At 44.1% G+C, this 17,264-nt stretch overlaps 2 protein-coding genes across 14 annotated transcripts in view; one reads left to right on the top strand and one right to left on the bottom strand.

Annotated features, from left to right (window-relative positions):
• The window catches only part of RUSC2 (RUN and SH3 domain containing 2), a 76,706-nt gene extending 59,479 nt beyond the window's left edge, over nucleotides 1-17,227 (bottom strand). For 4 of the 13 annotated variants that reach the window (XR_011380830.1, XM_051844093.2, XM_070053958.1 and 1 more), the window contains exon 1: nucleotides 16,932-17,227. The gene's annotated coding sequence lies outside the window, so the exon portion shown is untranslated. Of the gene's footprint in view, nucleotides 1-8,972; nucleotides 9,233-13,559; nucleotides 13,624-16,931 lie in introns of all 13 variants that reach the window. The other 9 variants (XM_070053953.1, XM_070053960.1, XM_070053944.1 and 6 more) reach the window with 4 other exon arrangements.
• The window catches only part of LOC127490675 (uncharacterized), a 48,601-nt gene continuing 46,139 nt past the window's right edge, over nucleotides 14,803-17,264 (top strand). Inside the window, exon 1 of the mRNA XM_070054005.1 lies at nucleotides 14,803-16,447. Coding sequence (XP_069910106.1) covers nucleotides 16,130-16,447 — 318 coding nt within the window. The 5' untranslated portion in view covers nucleotides 14,803-16,129. The remainder of the gene's footprint in view (nucleotides 16,448-17,264) is intronic.

Below are 17,264 nucleotides of genomic sequence, written 5' to 3'. Positions count from 1 at the left end.
CTGTATTGGTAACTAAAATTATGTTTGAACTGGAAACTCTGGCCCTTGAAGAGTCATCAGAATCTATCAATAACCTGCTGTCAGTTGAACTCCACTTTTATTTCTACTCATTCTGCTGGAGTTCAGTCCTCATTCACATTATACATTTTTTTTTTTTAATTTTTTGACAGGCAGAGTGGACAGTGAGAGAGAGAGAGAGAGAGAAAGGTCTTCCTTTGCCATTGGTTCACCCTCCAATGACCACCATGGCCGGCGCACTGCAGCCAGCGCACCGCACTGATCCGATGGCAGGAGCCAGGAGCCAGGTGCTTTTCCTGGTCTCCCATAGGGTGCAGGGCCCAAGCACCTGGGCCATCTTCCACTGCACTCCCTGGCCACAGCAGAGAGCTGGCCTGGAAGAGGGGCAACCGGGACAGAATCTGGCGCCCCGACCGGGACTAGAACCCGGTGTGCTGGCGCCGCTAGGCGGAGGATTAGCCTAGTAAGCCGCGGCGCCGGCCTACATTATACATTTTTATACAAGGCATAGCAACTCCAGCTAACAAACTACTATCAATTATAATAAAGAAATAGAATCCTGACTTGCTCTTTCCAGCTTCCAACCACTCATTTCTGTTTCTTTTTAGTTAATGTGGGGAGCTACAAAAAGGTGGGTATACAACTCTGTACTTAAAGATTCATTTTGTAGTTCCATGTAAGTTATTTGATCCCCTTTGACTCAGTTTCATTTTAAAACAGGAATAACACATTTTTTATAGAATGGTGGTGGGAGTTACAAAAAAGACATACAAGACATTGAGGAAAGTGACTGACATTTGGTAAGGACTATAATAAATGTCAATCAGGAATCTTTTCTTTTTTTCTTGAACCCAATCCCCTCGACTGCTTTCTAAGATTGTGCTACTGTTCAGTTTATCAATTTACTATAAGGAGCTGTCATAGGTAGCATTTTCTTTCCAGAGACACACTACATCAAATTCTTTAATCTTGATTCATGGCCTTGTTCTCTTATAGAGCAGCTCTGTCCCAGGAAACATCCCATGGGAGTATATGGAAAGAATGAATTTGCAACTTATCTGGGAATCAAGAATTTCCCACCCAGTGAACACAGCTGGGTACATGATTATCTAAACTGCCCACTGTCAACAGAGCACAGGAAAAGCAAGTCCTCCAAATGAACTCATGGGCTCACAAGACTCTCCTTAAAAGGTCTAATTATTTCCAGACATGATTACCATGTGACCCTCCCAAGTCCTAGAGCTCTGCTTTAGTGAAGTTTCTCCAGCTTCCTTCTCTTCGAATTCCTACAACCAATATTCTATTTCTAGTTTCTCCCTCAAAACCTCTTTCTAGGGCTATTAACACAATCTAGGCAAAGATTCCTATGGATCAAGAGTTGAGATTATTGCTAGGAATATAGTCCTTAACAAAAGAGACAGGATCCCTGCCCTCATGGAGTTTACAATCTAGTGTAGAAAGGCAACACAAATAAAAATATAATTATAAACTGTGATAAATACCATGAACAAACAGTACAGGGTATATTAAGAGGACCTGATTAAGACTGAATGTGTCGGGGCTCATGCTGTGGCACAATGGGTTAAAGCCCTGGCCTGCAGCGCCGGCATCCCATGTGGGCACCAGTTCAAGTCTTGGCTGCTCCACTTCCAATCCAACTTTCTGCTATGGCCTGGGAAAACAGCAGAGGATTGCCCAAGTCTTTGGGCCCCTGCACCCAAGTGAGAGACCCAGAGGAAACTCCTGGCTTCAGATCAGCTCAGCTCTGGCCATTGCGGCCATTTGGAGAAGGAACCAGCAGATGGAAGACCTCTCTCTCTCTCTCTCTCTCTCTCTCTCTATCCCTCCCTCCCTCCTTCCCTTTCAAATAAATAAATCTTGTTTTTTTTAAAGATTTATTTATTTATTTGAAAGTCAGAGTTACACAGAGAGAGGAGAAGCAGAGAGAGAGAGAGAGAGAGAGAGGAGAGAGAGAGAGAGAAGAGAGAGAGATGGTTCACTCCCCAGATGGCCACAACAGCCGGAGTTGTGCCAATCCGAAGCCAGGAGCCAGGAGCTTCTTCCTGGTCTCCCACGTGGGTGCAGGGGCCCAAGGACTTGGCCCATCTTCTACTGCTTTCCCAAGCCACAGCAGAGAGAGCTGGACAGGAAGTGGAGCAGCTGGGTTTCGAAGCGGCACCCATATGGGATGCCGGTGCTTCAGGCCAGGGCGTTAACCCACTGCGCCACAGTGCCGGACCCGTAAATAAATCTTTTTAAAACAAAACAAAACAAACAAACAAACAAAGAAACAAAGACTGAATTTGTCAGGAAGGCCTCTCTGCTAAGGTGATGTTTAAACTGAGGCTTAAAGGCAAAGTTGAAAGGAAGACAAACAGATGAAGGGAACAGCATTCTGGGCAGAGGAAATGATGTGAGAAAGACCCCTGAGGTAATGAAGTGGTTGGTATCTTAGCCAGTGTGGATGAAAAGCATCCCTCATATTTGACAACCTGAGTCCACTGGAGATCCTGACATAAACAGTTTCAGGACACTGGCAGGAAATGAAGTTGGACAAGAGAAGGCTCAAAAGTGAAAGGAAAATAGAGTAAGAAGAGACCACATGAGTAGCCAGTGAAGGCTGGTTGTTTTAAGAGTAGAGAAATGGGACAGAGAGTGATGTGGGTTCAGGGGATTTACTTATTTATTTACGATTTTATTTATTTGAAAGGCAGAATTAGAGAGAGGCAGAGACAGAGAGAGAGTTCTCCCATCTGCTAGTTCACTCCCCAGATGGCCGCAACAGCCGGAGCTACGCCAATCCGAAGCCAGGAGCCAGGTGCTTCCTCCTGGTCTCCCATGCGGGTGCAGGGCCCAAGCACTTAGGCCATCCTCCACTGCCTTCCTGGGCCACAGCAGAGAGCTGGACTGGAAGAGGAGCAACTGGGACTAGAACCCGGAGCCCATATGGGATGCCGGCACTGCAGACGGAGGATTAACCAAGTGAGCCACGGTGCCGGCCCCTCAAATAAATAAATCTTAAAACAAGAAAAGATAGCAATCCCTAGATTTACCCTTTTCTACTTCTGTGCTACTCTGAAATAACACTACTTTTAAATCGTTTTAGCTGTATCACTGGCATTATGTCCATATTTATAAATAATATGCATATTATTTATTGTTTGTAAACATTACCTTTTGACCTACTATGGAAGACAAAAACTTAGCATTTTAATATTCACCTTCTTTACAATTTCTGACTAAATTAATAAGCAGTATTTGTTATGGCTCAGTAGTCTACAAACTTTTGTAATTACTATATAATATTTGATTTTTAATGCTTTATTCTTTTTTGATTTGTTCACATATTTGCCTCTAATTCTTCTCAACTTTTTCATCAGAACTCTTAAAATTTCTGCCAATACAATTTTCAAATGGTCAAACACGGTTGTTATTCTCCTTCAGGAGAGCTTTCAGATTTCCTCTACAATCTGAACTGATTCCTCTCTGTGTGACTCCACTGTCACTTTTGGTTTCTCTTTATCATCACTCTATGAATTTCCATTGCCTCTCTCCTATGTTGCCTGCTTTGTGTTCTAGATCTCATGATTTTTTCCCCTTAAGAAAGGATATAGAGTGGCAACATACCTGAAAAGCACTCTGAAAATGTGTTTTTCTTAATGATGTATTTATTTACTTGAGAGGCAGAGTTAAAGAGAAAGAGGCAGAAAGAGAGGTCTTCCATATACTGGTTCACTCCCCAAATGGCTGCAACTGCTGGTGCTGGGCCAATTCGAAGCCAGGAGCCTGGAACTTCTTCCAGGTCTCCCACATGGATGCAGGGGCCCAAGCATCTGGGCTATCTTCTGTTTTCCCAGTCTATCAGCAGAGTGCTGGATAGGAAGTGGAGCATCCAGGACTCAAACTGGGGCCCATATGGGATGCTGGTGCTGCAGGTAGATGCTTATCCTACTACACCACAGCGCCAGCCCCGAAGGTGTTTTTTTTTAACCATTCACAATTGGTAATTTGGGTGTATATGAAATCTTAAGCTAGAAATAAATTTCTATTTGAAAACTGAAAATATTGTTCATTGTTTACTAATTAGATTCCAGCATTCTTTAGTCTAACGCTATTCTAATTCTCAACATTTGTATATAATCTTTTTTGACACTTAAAGAAGAGTTTTGAAATTTCTCCACATCCTTAGGATTCTAAATTTTCATGATGAAGTACGTGGCGTAGATTATCTCTGTTCCAGGCACTCAGTGGGCCTCTTCCGTCTAGAGACTCATGTCCTTCAGTCCTGAGAAATGTAATTGTAGCCATTCATTCTTTTTTTCTTTTCTCTTTGGTCCCCACTGATGTTGCAGGTTTATAAAAGAGAGTTTTGGGAAACAGTATTGGCTCCAGAATTTCTATATAAGTTGAATTCAGGAGAAGCAATTAGATCAAAAGGGGTAGGTGAGAGTAAGGTGACATCAGGGATTTGCCAGGAAGTTCAATTTGTATAGAAATCACAATGTTTTTACTTAGAATATCAGTTTATATGAGGTGGCTTAAAGAGTATATCACTTACGGGCCGGCGCTGTGGTGTAACAGATAAAGCCACTGCCTGCAGTGCTGGCATCCCATATGGGTGCAGTTCAAGTCCCGGTTCCACTTCCAATCCAGCTTTCTGCTATGGCCTGGGAAAGCAGTAGAAGATGGCCCAAGTCCTTGGGCCCTTGCACCCATGTAGGAGACCCGGAAGAAGCTCCTGGCTCCTGCCTTCAGATAGGCACAGCTCCGGCTGTTGTGGCTAACTGGGGAGTGAACCAGTGGATAGAAGACCTCTCTCTCTTTCTCTCTCTCTTTCTTTCTCTCTCTCTCTCTCTGCCTCTCCTTCTCTCTCTGTGTAACTCTGACTTTCAAATAAATAAATGAATCTTAAAAAAAAAAGAGTATATCACTTAGATATGATACTCTGAAGCTGATACAGTGGGTTAAGTTGCACTTGTGATACCAGCATCTCATACTGGAATGTGAGTTTTAAGCCCTGGCTGCTCTGCTTCTGATCCAGCTCCTTGCTAATGTGCCTAGGAAAGCAGTGGAAGATGGCTTAAGTACTTGGGCCCCTGCAACTCAGGTTGGAAACCAAAATGGAGTTCCAGGCTCCTGGCTATGGCCTGGCCTAGCCCTGGAGGTTGCGACCATATGGGAAGTGAACCATCAAATGGAAGACTTCTTTTTCTTACTCTGTCACTTTGCATTTCAAATAAATAAATCTTTTTTTTAAAGTATGCTATATTCTATGTTGTGTAGATATAAAAAACAACCTTTACATGGATTAAACAATAGAGGAATGTTATTGTCACACATATCAAAAAGGCCAGAGGCAGAGTTACTGTTGGGTTAGTTAATTCAGAATTTCAACATGTCATTGAGATCTGCCATCCTTGTCACAGCATAGCTTTTGTTACCACCCCAACCATTATATATCTAGCTATTCTAATATTTACATTAAGATATTTTATAAGCATGTGGGGAGAAAGGTGGATATCTAAACTGCTTTGTTTCACAGGAGGAATGGAGAAGTTGTTGGGTGGGCAACCAACTGTGTATATTTAAAGGTTTTACCATAGCAGACAAGATAAAGTAGGAAAGTATGCAATCCAAAGCACAGGGAGTGATTACTTTGCCAGTGTCAGAAAGTAAGATACTTCCACTAACTAGAGAGGGAAGAATGGTTTTAGACACACTTATAGATTGGTGGTAGGAAGCAACAGAGTTCACATCTGATGGCTTCCTTTTCCTTTCTGAAATACATGAGTCAAGATTATCAACAGGCAGAGAAAAAGTCAGAGGTTGAAGAGAGTAATAAAGGTATGACTTTTGTTACAAAGAGTAGAGGAGGAACCTTATTAGGGAAATACAGCCAGATTGCTGACAACACCAAGTTTGGTGATGATGAATTTAGAGTGATAGAAATCTGCTGGGCTATGTAATTTTCTCCAGCAAAGTTTAACTGTTTGGATACAAACACAGAGAAGGTGAGGGGTTATGTTCATTCAGGGTTAGGCTTTACCAGCTAAGTACATTTTTAAAAGAATGATTATAATATCAATGAAGTTAAAGGACTACCAGTGAGGATACTTCAACAAACAAATAGAATACACTAAGTCAAAAACTGTAAAGTCTACAGAGCAACATGGTTAAATGTTTATGAAACAATGTTAATTAAAAGAAAGCAGAATACAAAATAAGGGCTCAGCATCATGGTGCAGGTTAAAGTGCCACCTGTGATACCGGCATCTCATATGAGTGATGAGTTTGAGTTCCAGCTGTTCCATTTCCAATCCAGCTTCCTGCTAATGTGCATGGGAAAGCACTGGAAGATGGCCCAAGTGCTTGGGTCCCTGAACCCACGTAGGAGACTTGGATGGAGTTCCAGGCTCCTGGATTCGACATGGCCCAGCCATGGCCATTGTGGCCATCTAGGGAGTAACTCAGTGGATGGAGATCTCTCTGCTTCTTCCTCTCTCTCCCTAACTCTGCCTTTGAAATAAACAAATAAATCTTAACAAAACAAAATAAAACAATTTTAATGCTATGGGGCTGGCGTTGTGGCACAGTAGGTTGATCCTCTGCTTGTGGTGCCGGCATCCCATGTGGGTGCCAGTTCTATTCCCAGCTGCTCCTCTTCCCATCCAGCTTCTGCTGTGGCCTGGGAAAGCAGCAGAGGATGGCCCAAGTGCTTGGGCCCTTGCACCCACATGGGAGACCCAGAAGAAGCTCCTGGCTCCTGGCTTTGGATCGGCGCAGCTCTGGCTGTTGCAGCCACTTGGGGAGTGAACCAACGGAAGGAAGACCTTTCTCTCTGTCTCTCCCTCTTACTGTCTGTAACTCTACCTCTCAAATAAATAAATAAAAACTTTAAAAGAAATTTAATGCTACAGTTACATCCCTGCAAAAATTTTACATGCACGTAAACAGAAAGGATGTAAACAGAAAGGAAAGGCTTATAGTGATTTATTTTATTTTCATGTTTTTATATATTTATCTTAATTCTGTCTGGATCATAGATCTTCCTTTTGTAAGGCCTTTATAATCCATTCAGCCATTGATCTTTCATTCATTCTGCAAGTATTTATTGAGCTTATGCCAGTCATCATTGTGTTTGGCAATGGGAATGTATATAATAGAAAATAGAACTTCCACAAGGTTCTATTCCCCACTGCTAATGTGTGGGGAAGGCAGCAGGAAAATCTTAGGCTGAAGCCTGACCTTCACAAAGGGCTTAAATCTAGTTTTTCATCCTTTTATTCAAATGAAGTTATAAATGTAATCATTTTTAAAAATACTAGCTTTATTAACTTACAATAAATATAGCATAAAATTCACCTTTTTAAAATGTACATTATTTTTTTTCTAAAGCATATTCCTAGAGTTATAAGAGTGACCCACATCTAACTGGAATATTTCATCATGCCTAAAATAAAGCCCATACACATCAAACTTGCATCCTACAATTTTGTTGAACTAGTTTATTAATTATAGTTGGTCTTTTGTATAGATTCTTCAGGATTTCCTTTTTTAAATTTGAAAGAGAGATTCTATCCACTGGTTAACTTCCCAAATGCCTGCAATGGCCTAGGCATGGGCCAGAAGTTTGGAACTCCATTCAGGTCTCCTTGGGCCATCTTCCACTACCTTCTCAGGCACATTAGCAGAGAACTGGATCAGAATTGGAGCAAGTGGGACTTAAACCAGTGCTCTAATATAGGATGTTGAGTCCCAAGTGGTGGCTTAACCTGCTATGCCACAACACAAATCCGTAGGCTTATCTTTAAAAAAAAAAAAAAAAACAACTTTTATATTGATCAAATCTGAGAACTAGGAAGTAGGAGGCTGAGATGAGTTTGGATCTAAGGGCAGTGCTACTCAAAATGTTGTCTACGCATAGGCAGAAGTCAGTCTCACCTGGGAACTTACTATTGGGCAGATAAATACCTGGGCCCCAGGCAAGAATTTCAGGAGTGAGCCAGGTGATTTTTTTGCATCTTAAAGTTTGAGAAGCATATGTCCACAGAAAATTGCAAAGAGGCCAACAGTACTCAAAGTTGGGGGGAGGTCAGGGCCCCCTAATGTTCAGTGTATATTTTAAAATATATATATAATTATTAAATATTCCAGAAACAAAGATGATTTTCATACTACAAACTAGAAAGTACGGTTAGGAAAAATTTTTCTAATTCTGGGTTCAAACAGTTTGACAAATGAGCGTAAAAGAGTAAAAAGGGGCAGGCATTTGGTGCAGAGGTTAAGATGCCCACATCATATATCAGAAAACCTAGGTTTGGGGCCAGCATTGTGGCAAAGCATGTTAAGGCCCCAGCCTGCCACACTGGTATCCCATATGGGTGTCGGTTTGAGTCCTGGCTGCTCCACTTCCGATCCAGCTCTCTGCTATGGCCTGGGAAAGCAGTGGAAGATGGCCCAAATCCTTGGGCCCTTGCACCCATGTAGGAGACCCGGAAGAAGCTCCTGGCTTCAGATTGGCGCAGCTCTGGCTGTTGCAGCCATTTGGGGAGTGAACCAGCAGATGAAAGACCCCCCTCCCTCTGCCTCTGCTTCTCTGTAACTCTGCCTTTCAAATAAATAAATAAATCATTAAAAATAATAATAATAAAAAAAGCAAGCCTGGGTTCAAGTCTTGGCTCCACTCTTGATTCCAGCTTCCTGCTTCCTAGGAGGCAGCAGGTGACGACTCAAGTAACTGGGTCTCTACCATCTATGTGGGATACTCATGCGTTCCTGGCTCTTGCTTGGGCCTGGACCAGTCCCAGCTGTTGTGGGCTTCTTGGGGAGTGAACCAATGGATGGGAAATTTGCCTATCTGTCTCCCTCTGCCTTTAAAATAAATTAAAAAAAAATTTTTAAAAAGATCTGCAATTCATTCCTGATTCCACACAGCTCATTAAATTAAGACTAACCAGGTTCTAGTCCCGGTGGGGGTGCCAGATTCTGTCCCGGTTGCTCCTCTTCCAGTCCAGCTCTCTGCTGTGTCCCGGGAAGGCAGTGGAGGATGGCCCAAGTGCTTGGGCGCCTGCACCTGCACGGGAGACCAGGAGGAAGCACCTGGCTTCTAGCTTCAGATCGGCACAGCGCCAGCCGTGGTGGCCATTTGGGGAGTGAACCAATGGAAAAAGGAAGACCTTTCTTTCAGTCTGTCTCTCTCACTGTCTAACTCTGCCTGTCAAAAAAAAAAAAAAAAAAAAAAAAAAGTAAGTTTAACACGAGGTATCTGGGGACTGTATGTATATACAACATATTTTGGTGATGCTGGTATTTTTTTCAACCCAAGGTTAGCAACTACTGAGTAGTCAATTAAAGATTATAGGATCCCAAATCCAACCATTTATCTCAACTTCTTACCCTTGTAGTCATGGCTCAGTAGGGAAACATCTATACCAATGATTTTAAACTATGCTTTATAGATTTCCCTGAGGGGACTAAGAAAAGGAAGTGAAGGGGATGTAGAGGAAAGAAGGAGAGACAACAAGTTAGACTCTAGTCCCGACTCTGTGCCTTCAAGCAAAATAGCTCAGCTTTATCTTTTTCTGCCCAGTTTCCTGTAGAATATATTTGAACATAGGGGCTCTCCTGTAAAATAAATTTGAAATTCTCTATTCTATACTACACATTCTCACAATTCAAGAACAAGCCAAAGCCATCTTTCTTCTCCTGAGACGGATGCTCCTGTTAGCGGGTTGTCAGAAAGGACTCACAGATGTTTATGGGGAGGGTGGTCTGTTTCCGGTCCTCCCTTCTCCAGCCACTCTAGTTACTGATGGATAAACTAAGCCTGCATGTTGCTGTGTTGGATGTTAGGCAAAGCACATTATTTAAATCATCATATAAATGGGAATAGATACTACATGCATTGTCTAAGATGTTAAGTATTGCTGAAAGAAAAAAGAAAAAAATATTTTAAAGAAGTAGAATGGCTTGTGTATAACCAAAGGAGAAAAATATTTCAAAGTAGTCACCTTGAGAAATTTAATCCATTCCAGTAACACTCCTATTTAAAACATTTCCAGAATTCCTTTTTTAGAACTGCAAAAAGCCCACCCAGCCAACACATACAATTGTGAAATACAATCAGTCATTGTTTTAAGGTGGTTTGTAATAGGCTAATATAAAAGTGAGAGAGAAATGTTTAAATCACTATAATTTGGGGGCTTTTCTTTTTTTTAAAAGATTTATCTACTTGAAAGGCAGAGTAACAGAGAGGCAGAGGCAGAGAGAGATAGAGAGATAGAGAGATAGAGAGAGAGAGAGAGGTCTTCCATTCACTAGTTCACTCCCCAGAGGGCTGCAAGGCCAGAGCTGAGCCCATCTGAAGTGGAGCAGCCTGGACTCAAACCGGCACCCATATGGGATGGCAGCACTGCAAGCGGTGGCCTTACCTGCTTCCCCACAGCCGGCCACTGGGGGCTATTTAAATAGGAATCATTAGCATCTTACAAAAAACCTCGGTCTATCCAGAACTCAGAAGGCAAAGGGACAAGAAAAAAAATTTAAAAAGAGAACTGCATTATGAATGGGACCAACAGTAGGTCCCGAACTTTCTCCTCTGGAGTTTGTGCTTTTAACCTCGGAGTCATCCGAATTCTATGATGTTGCCTTTAGGAGTACTCTGTTCTCCTTTTTCCTTTTACCAACATGGACAGAAATAACTCCATTTTCCTCCTAGTACTGTAAATACAAGGCTGCATTGTCTTTTTAAAGAAGAATTACACAGGAAGAGAAAGGAAGTACAAAAGTAGAAAAACAGATAAACAAATTAAATATAGATTTTTGGATCCTAACATAAACAAGTTAAGTATAGACTTTGGATCCTAAGATAACTAAATTCCAGTCAGAAATTGGCTGGAGATGTTTTTCTCTAGAGCCAGTTATCAAATCCATTGGCCTTGTTTTCAGGACCTTCACACAAAAAGCCTAAAACACACCAGACATTTCAAAGCTCACTGCATTATCCTCTTGGAGAACAGAAAAGACTATCTTGTTGAAACAAGAATTCTAAGGAACAGAGATTTTCTTCTTTAAGTATCAAAATTAATTTTAAAAAAGCTTTAAGTGTTTTTGATAGAACTCTTTCTCTAAAATGTCTTTCTTGACAAATTCTGTTAACACTGATTAACAGACTGGGCTAAAATGCAGGTTTATTCTTGGTGTCTATTAAAGACTTGGAAATCCAATTATCAAACCCATAGGAACTGTATGTTAAGAATAAATGTGAGAATACTTCAAAAATTTAATGAAAAAATGGAATTTCATTTTTCAGAAATTTCATTAAAACATTTTTAAGTACCCTGTATTGTTCACTTTTGCTATTTCTATTTAACATTAACAGCAGCCTGAGCAATTAGCTAAGACAAAGAAATAAAAGTCATCCAAATTGGAAGGGAAGAAATAAAATTATTTATTCCCAGATAACATGATCTTCAATGCAGAAATCCCTGAAGTTTCCACAAAAATACTGTTGAATAAATGAATCCAGCAGGATACAAAACTAACACACAAAAATCAATAGTATTTCTATATACATAATGGATAATCCAAAAAATAAATTAAGAAAAAAATTCCATTTATAATAATTTAAAAAAGAATAAAGTGGGACCAGTACTGTGGCATGGTGGGTAAAGCTGTCACCTGCAGTGCCAGCATCCCATATGGGCACCGGTTTGAGTCCTGCCCACTCCACTTCTGATCCAGCCTCCTGCTAATGTGTCTGGGAAAGTCTTTGGGCCCTTGCGCTCATGTGGAAGACCTGGAAAAAACTCCAGGTTCTTGGCTTTGGATGGGTGCAGCTCAGTCATTTGTGGCCATTTGGAGAGGTGAACCAGTGGATGGAAGAACTCTTTCACTCTCTGCTTCTCCCTCTCTGTAACTCTTTCAAATAAATAAATAAATAAATAATTTTTTTTTAAAAGAATAAAGTACTCAGGAATAAACTACCAGGAAATGAAAGACTGTACACTGAAAACTACAAAACATTGCAGGAAGAAAGTAAAGAAGACACACATAAATGAAAAGACAGCTGGTGTTCATGGGATGGAAAACTAATATTGTTAAGATGTCCATGTACCCAAAGTAATCAAGAAGTTCAATCCAATCTCTATCAAAATCCCAACAATGTCTTTTGTAGAAACAGAAAAACCTATCCTAAAATTCATATGGAATCTCAAGGGATCCTGAATAAGACAAAGCAATTTTGAAAAGGAAAAAGTTGAAGGACTTCCTGATTTTCTAAACTTACTACAAAGCTATGGTCATCAAAACAGTATGGTACTAGCTTAAAGACAGATATGCAGACCAATGAAATAAAAGAACCCAAATGTAAGCCCTTACATATCTGCATCAAATAATTTTCAACAAGGGTGCCAAGACCACTCAGTGGAGAAAGGACAGTCTTTTCAACAAATTGTGTTGGGAAAACTGGATACCCACATGCAAAAGAACAAACCCTTATCCTGGACCCTTATCTTACATCACATACAAAGTTACTCAAAATGGGTCAAAGACCTAAACAGAAGTGTTAAAACTTTAAGAAAAACAAATTTAGAAGAAAACATAGGGGAAAACCCTCTTGTCACTGAATCTGGCAGTGATTGCCTGGTTGAAAAGCACAGGCAGGGCCGGCGCCACGGCTCACTAGGCTAATCCTCCGCCTGCGGCGCCGGCACACAGGGTTCTAGTCCTGGTCGGGGCGCTGGATTCTGTCCCGGTTGCCCCTCTTCCAGGCCAGCTCTCTGCTGTGGCCAGGGAGTGCAGTGGAGGATGGCCCAAGTGCTTGGGCCCTGCACCCCATGGGAGACCAGGAAAAACAAATGGCTCCTGCCTTTGGATCAGCGCGGTGCACCGGCCGCAGCGCGCTGGCTGTGGCGGCCATTGGAGGGTGAACCAACGGCAAAGGAAGACCTTTCTCTCTGTCTCTTTCTCTCTCACTGTCCACTCTGCCTGTCAAAAAAGAAAAGCACAGGCAATGAAAGAAAAAACTATCAAACCAAAAAAAAAAAAATTGTGTATTCAAGGACCTTATAGGACAAAATATTTGTGAATCATACATCTGATGATAGATTGATATCCAAAATATAAAGAATTCTTTCAACCCAACAACAGAAAGCAACCTGATTCAAAATGGGGCAAAGACTTGAAGAGACATTTCTCCAAAGATATGCATATGTCCAATAAGCACAAGAGAAGATATTCAATGTGTTATCATCTGAGAAATGCAAATTAGAACTGCAGTAAGATGCCACTTCACACCCATCAAAATGTCATTATTTTAAAAAAGCAAAAAATAACAAGTGTTGGTAAAGATGTAGAAAAACTAGAACTTCTGTGTATTGTTGGTGAGACTATAAAATGAGGTACTTTGGTGGTTCCTCAAAAACAGTAATCATAAGATTAGCATATAATCTAGCAATTCCACTTCTAGGTGTATACCCAAGCTTGACAGCAGGGACTCAAACATGTTTGTATACTCATGTTCACAGCAGCATCATTCATACCAGCCAAAAGGTGAAAGCAGCTCCCGTGTTCTTCAATGGATAAAGAGCAGTCCATACAAGCGGCCTTAAAAAGGAGAGAAATGCAGAGAGGCTGTCTCAGCTGCTGTCACTGTCACTAAAATTCCGGGGAGAGGTCACTGCCGAAGGAAGGCTCGTTTCTGCTCCAGTTGTGGAGGCGCACAGTGAGAGGTCAGGCAGCTCCTCTGGTATGGTGCCTGAGCCAGGCGGGAGGCAGCAGGACACGTGCAGGCGATCACATGGCCAGTCAGAAGCTGAGAGACAGGGAGTGCACTAGTGCCGCTTGTTCACGTGTCTCTCGTCGTGAAGCCATCACAAGTTGACCGTGGGGACCCCACCCCAGCAATCCAGACCTAACTGATCATTTCTCAGGAGCCCCATCTGAAGACATCACAATTGGATTAAGTCTCCTTTCACTCTTAACATTAATCCATTAACAATTAATGTAAGACTTTGGGGACCGAGCCCCTAATACATGGATGGCAGGGGACACCCAAGCTAGTATCCAAACTGTAACACAGCCATAATGTAGGTGAACCTTAAAGACATTAAAGTAAGTGCAATAAACCAGTCCCAAAGGGGCCACTATTGCACAATTCGACTTACATGAGGTACCAGCAATAGTCAAATTTACACACAAAAAAGTATAAATCAATGGTGATTGCCAGGGGCTGGGGATGGAAGAGAAATGCAGGATTAGTGTCAGCTTGATAGTTTCATTTAAGAAGATGAAAAAAAAAATTCTGGACATAGATGGTGGTTGTACAACAATGTCAACAATGTGAATGTTTTATACCCCTCGAGAATGGATGGTTAAAATGGTCAATTGCACACACACACACACACACATATATTTACCACAATAATACAAAAGATTAACTGTGGTATAACAGAGGTTCTGTCATGAATTATACTTTTTTGTTAGAATTCCACCTCATATTCCTCTAACTCCCTGCCACTCAGCTAAGAGAACTATAACATGTGGCCACTCAAAATAAGCTCTCATTTTGAATGATGGATTATCTGACAGAAACCACAACATCATATGCTAGTGTCGGAGTGGGTATTTTTCTGGGTAACTTCAACACTGCTCAGTCAGACCAATTCTCCAGCTGCTGCCTTACCCTCACGTGCAGCGAGCCATCTCTTTAGTCAAGTGACTCTCAACAGGGTGCACAGTCATTGCGCATGAGTAACAGGAAGAGTGAGTTATTGTCCTAAATTTTCAGGCAAGCCTCAGAGAGGAAAATAGAAAACATAAGCCTCCCCATGAACTAGGGTTGCCAGATTTAGCAGGCAAAACTACAGGACCTGTTGTTTATCTGAAACTCAAATTTAACTGGGCATCTCATATTTTTATCTGGCAATATTTTAAAGTGTTGAAAGAGATGAGGAAATGAATAAAATAATCCAGGGTGTTCTGGGATTACAAAAGTTTTGAGAGGGAACCTACACAGGAAAAAGCTGAAAGGATCATTAAAATGTACTGATTACAGGAAAAAAATGGATTGCTTCTCCACATTGATTTCTAAGACATACTCTAAAAAGACGTATCAGAAGTTAGGAGAAAAAAGTGGGAAATGATAAATCAAAAGCTAGAAATGGATGAGTGAAAACATACCTAGCCTCCGGTTAAGGCAGGCTTGGCTTCAAAAGGGATCTAACAGGTCAACAGAAAACTGGCTGCAATCAGTGTGACCAGGCTCACAATGGCGGGCTCACAATGGCGGCCAGGCGGCAGCAGGAAGCGCCCAGGTGAGTACTATCTGCATCTGCTCCTCCTTCCACTAAGCCCACTGCAGATTAACATCTAAGGAGCCTTCCGAGAAACCCCATCACTATTTTTGTTTGCTAATATTTTGAGCTCCAGTTAGGCAACTACTTCCTAGCTTATAAACTCCCACAGCTTTCTAGACACTGTTTCATCACTCAGCAACACCACCCACTCCCCCCACCCAAGCTGCGCCCAAACTGAGGTCTCCAAACCTTGCCTTAGCCTCAGGAAACCGAATCTGCTCCGGTCACCCTCCTAGGAATCAACAAAACCGGCTCTCGGCCTCCTTGCTCTTGGAGAGTTCCATCTTTAAAAGGTTCTTGTTCTGGTTTAGACGTGGATTTACAGGGACATAAATGGCCCATGTGGCTTGCTCATAGCAGAGCAGCTTTAGGAACCTTTGACATCGTTCTCACGCTAGGCCAGGACGGGACACCTGTCCTCCAGGCTCTGAGAAGCAGGTGCCCAGGACCTGGAGGGCACAAGAACTGAGGTCCTGCATGTCTCCGACCTGCCCCGAAGCCCCGGCTGACCAGGCACTGAGTCAGCTCCGGAGGCGGTGGCTGGCCTCCAGAATCCCTCCCCAGAGGGAGCGCCTCCTCTCCAGGGCAAGAGGAGCAGTCCCCGGCTCTTTCAAGATCCTCTAGGTAGCCTCCAGGGCTGGAACCAATAAGAATTTCTGTAGCCCCAGCCCTGCCCCCGCCCCTTTTGGGGTAAACAAAATACCAAGAGAAAACAGCTGATGCACAGCCGCGCTTATGTAAATAAGATTAGATAAATGCACGGAAAGGCTGATATATTCCTAGATGGGACGACCTTAGCAATCCCCCTTTACGTAACCAGAGGCGCCGTTCCCCGAGGCACGCCGCCTCACCGCCTCTGCAGTGGGCTCACCCATTCATTCCCCAGCCAACACCTAGTTACTGAGGACACGCTGTGCCGGGCCCCGTGCCGGGAACTCGGACGTAAAGGGGACTGGGGTCCGGGCCTTCCCCCAGGGCGGGTCCGGCGGTCCGCAGCCAGCCCGGGCCCACGGGATCGCCGTGCCCTTCGCGCCGGCGGACCGGCCAACTGCCAAGCCCAGGGTCTTCCCCAGGTAAAACTGCAGGGAGACAGGACCCCTGCCGGCGCCCGGCAGGTATCGACTCCGCAAGCAGGGGTGAAAGGGGCGGAGGGCTCCGAGGAGCCGGGCTGGGGCTGGCCCTGCCGAGGCCCCGCGGCGGCCCGGGGCTGGGGTGCCCGCAGCCGCGCTCGCCCAGGGTCGTCACAACGATGACTCCCGGGCGCGAGGGGCCGGGGGGAGCCTCTGAGGGGACGGTTTGAGGAGACGGTTGGGGGTGGGCTTGGGGTGGCGCCCAAAGGGATGGCTGGTCCTGGGTGTCCACTCCGTGGAGTGGAAGGGGTCAGAAGGACTGGGGATGCGGTCTGTCCGCAGGGTCCGAGAGGACGGGAGGGTGGGGCCGAGGGGAATGGCGGGAGGGCCGGCAGGGTGGGCAGACAGAGGGCTCTCTATGGGATCGCTTGGAACGCGGTGGCAGTGGGTCTTCAGGATCCCGGCAGCCTCGGAGAGGCATTCCTACCTGGTTTCTCGCCTCAGGCTCGTCTCCCCGCGCGGGCGCGGCGGCGGCGTCTCGCGCCCTGCAGGGGCAGCGGCTCCACGCCGGGCCCCCCTCCTCTCCAGACAGGTTGGTCACGCCCGGCCCCCCTGCGGGCGCGGCGCCGATGGTCCGATCGGTGCCTCCCGCCCCTCTGGACCGCGCGTTGGTCCGGTCCGCTGGGCCTGCGGGGCCTGCCCACTGCCCCTGCTCCTGCGGCGACGGGCGCAGCCGGAGTCACGCGCGGCGCTTCCCCGCGAGCCGCAGGGCGAGGCTGCGGCAGCCGCCCCGCCTTTTGCGGCCTGCGCCCCGCCCCCT

This window comes from Oryctolagus cuniculus, chromosome 1 (assembly GCF_964237555.1).
Source record: "Oryctolagus cuniculus chromosome 1, mOryCun1.1, whole genome shotgun sequence".
Taxonomy (NCBI): domain Eukaryota; kingdom Metazoa; phylum Chordata; class Mammalia; order Lagomorpha; family Leporidae; genus Oryctolagus; species Oryctolagus cuniculus.
Note: the sequence above shows the minus strand (reverse complement) of the source record. Positions and strands in the feature narration are given on the sequence as shown.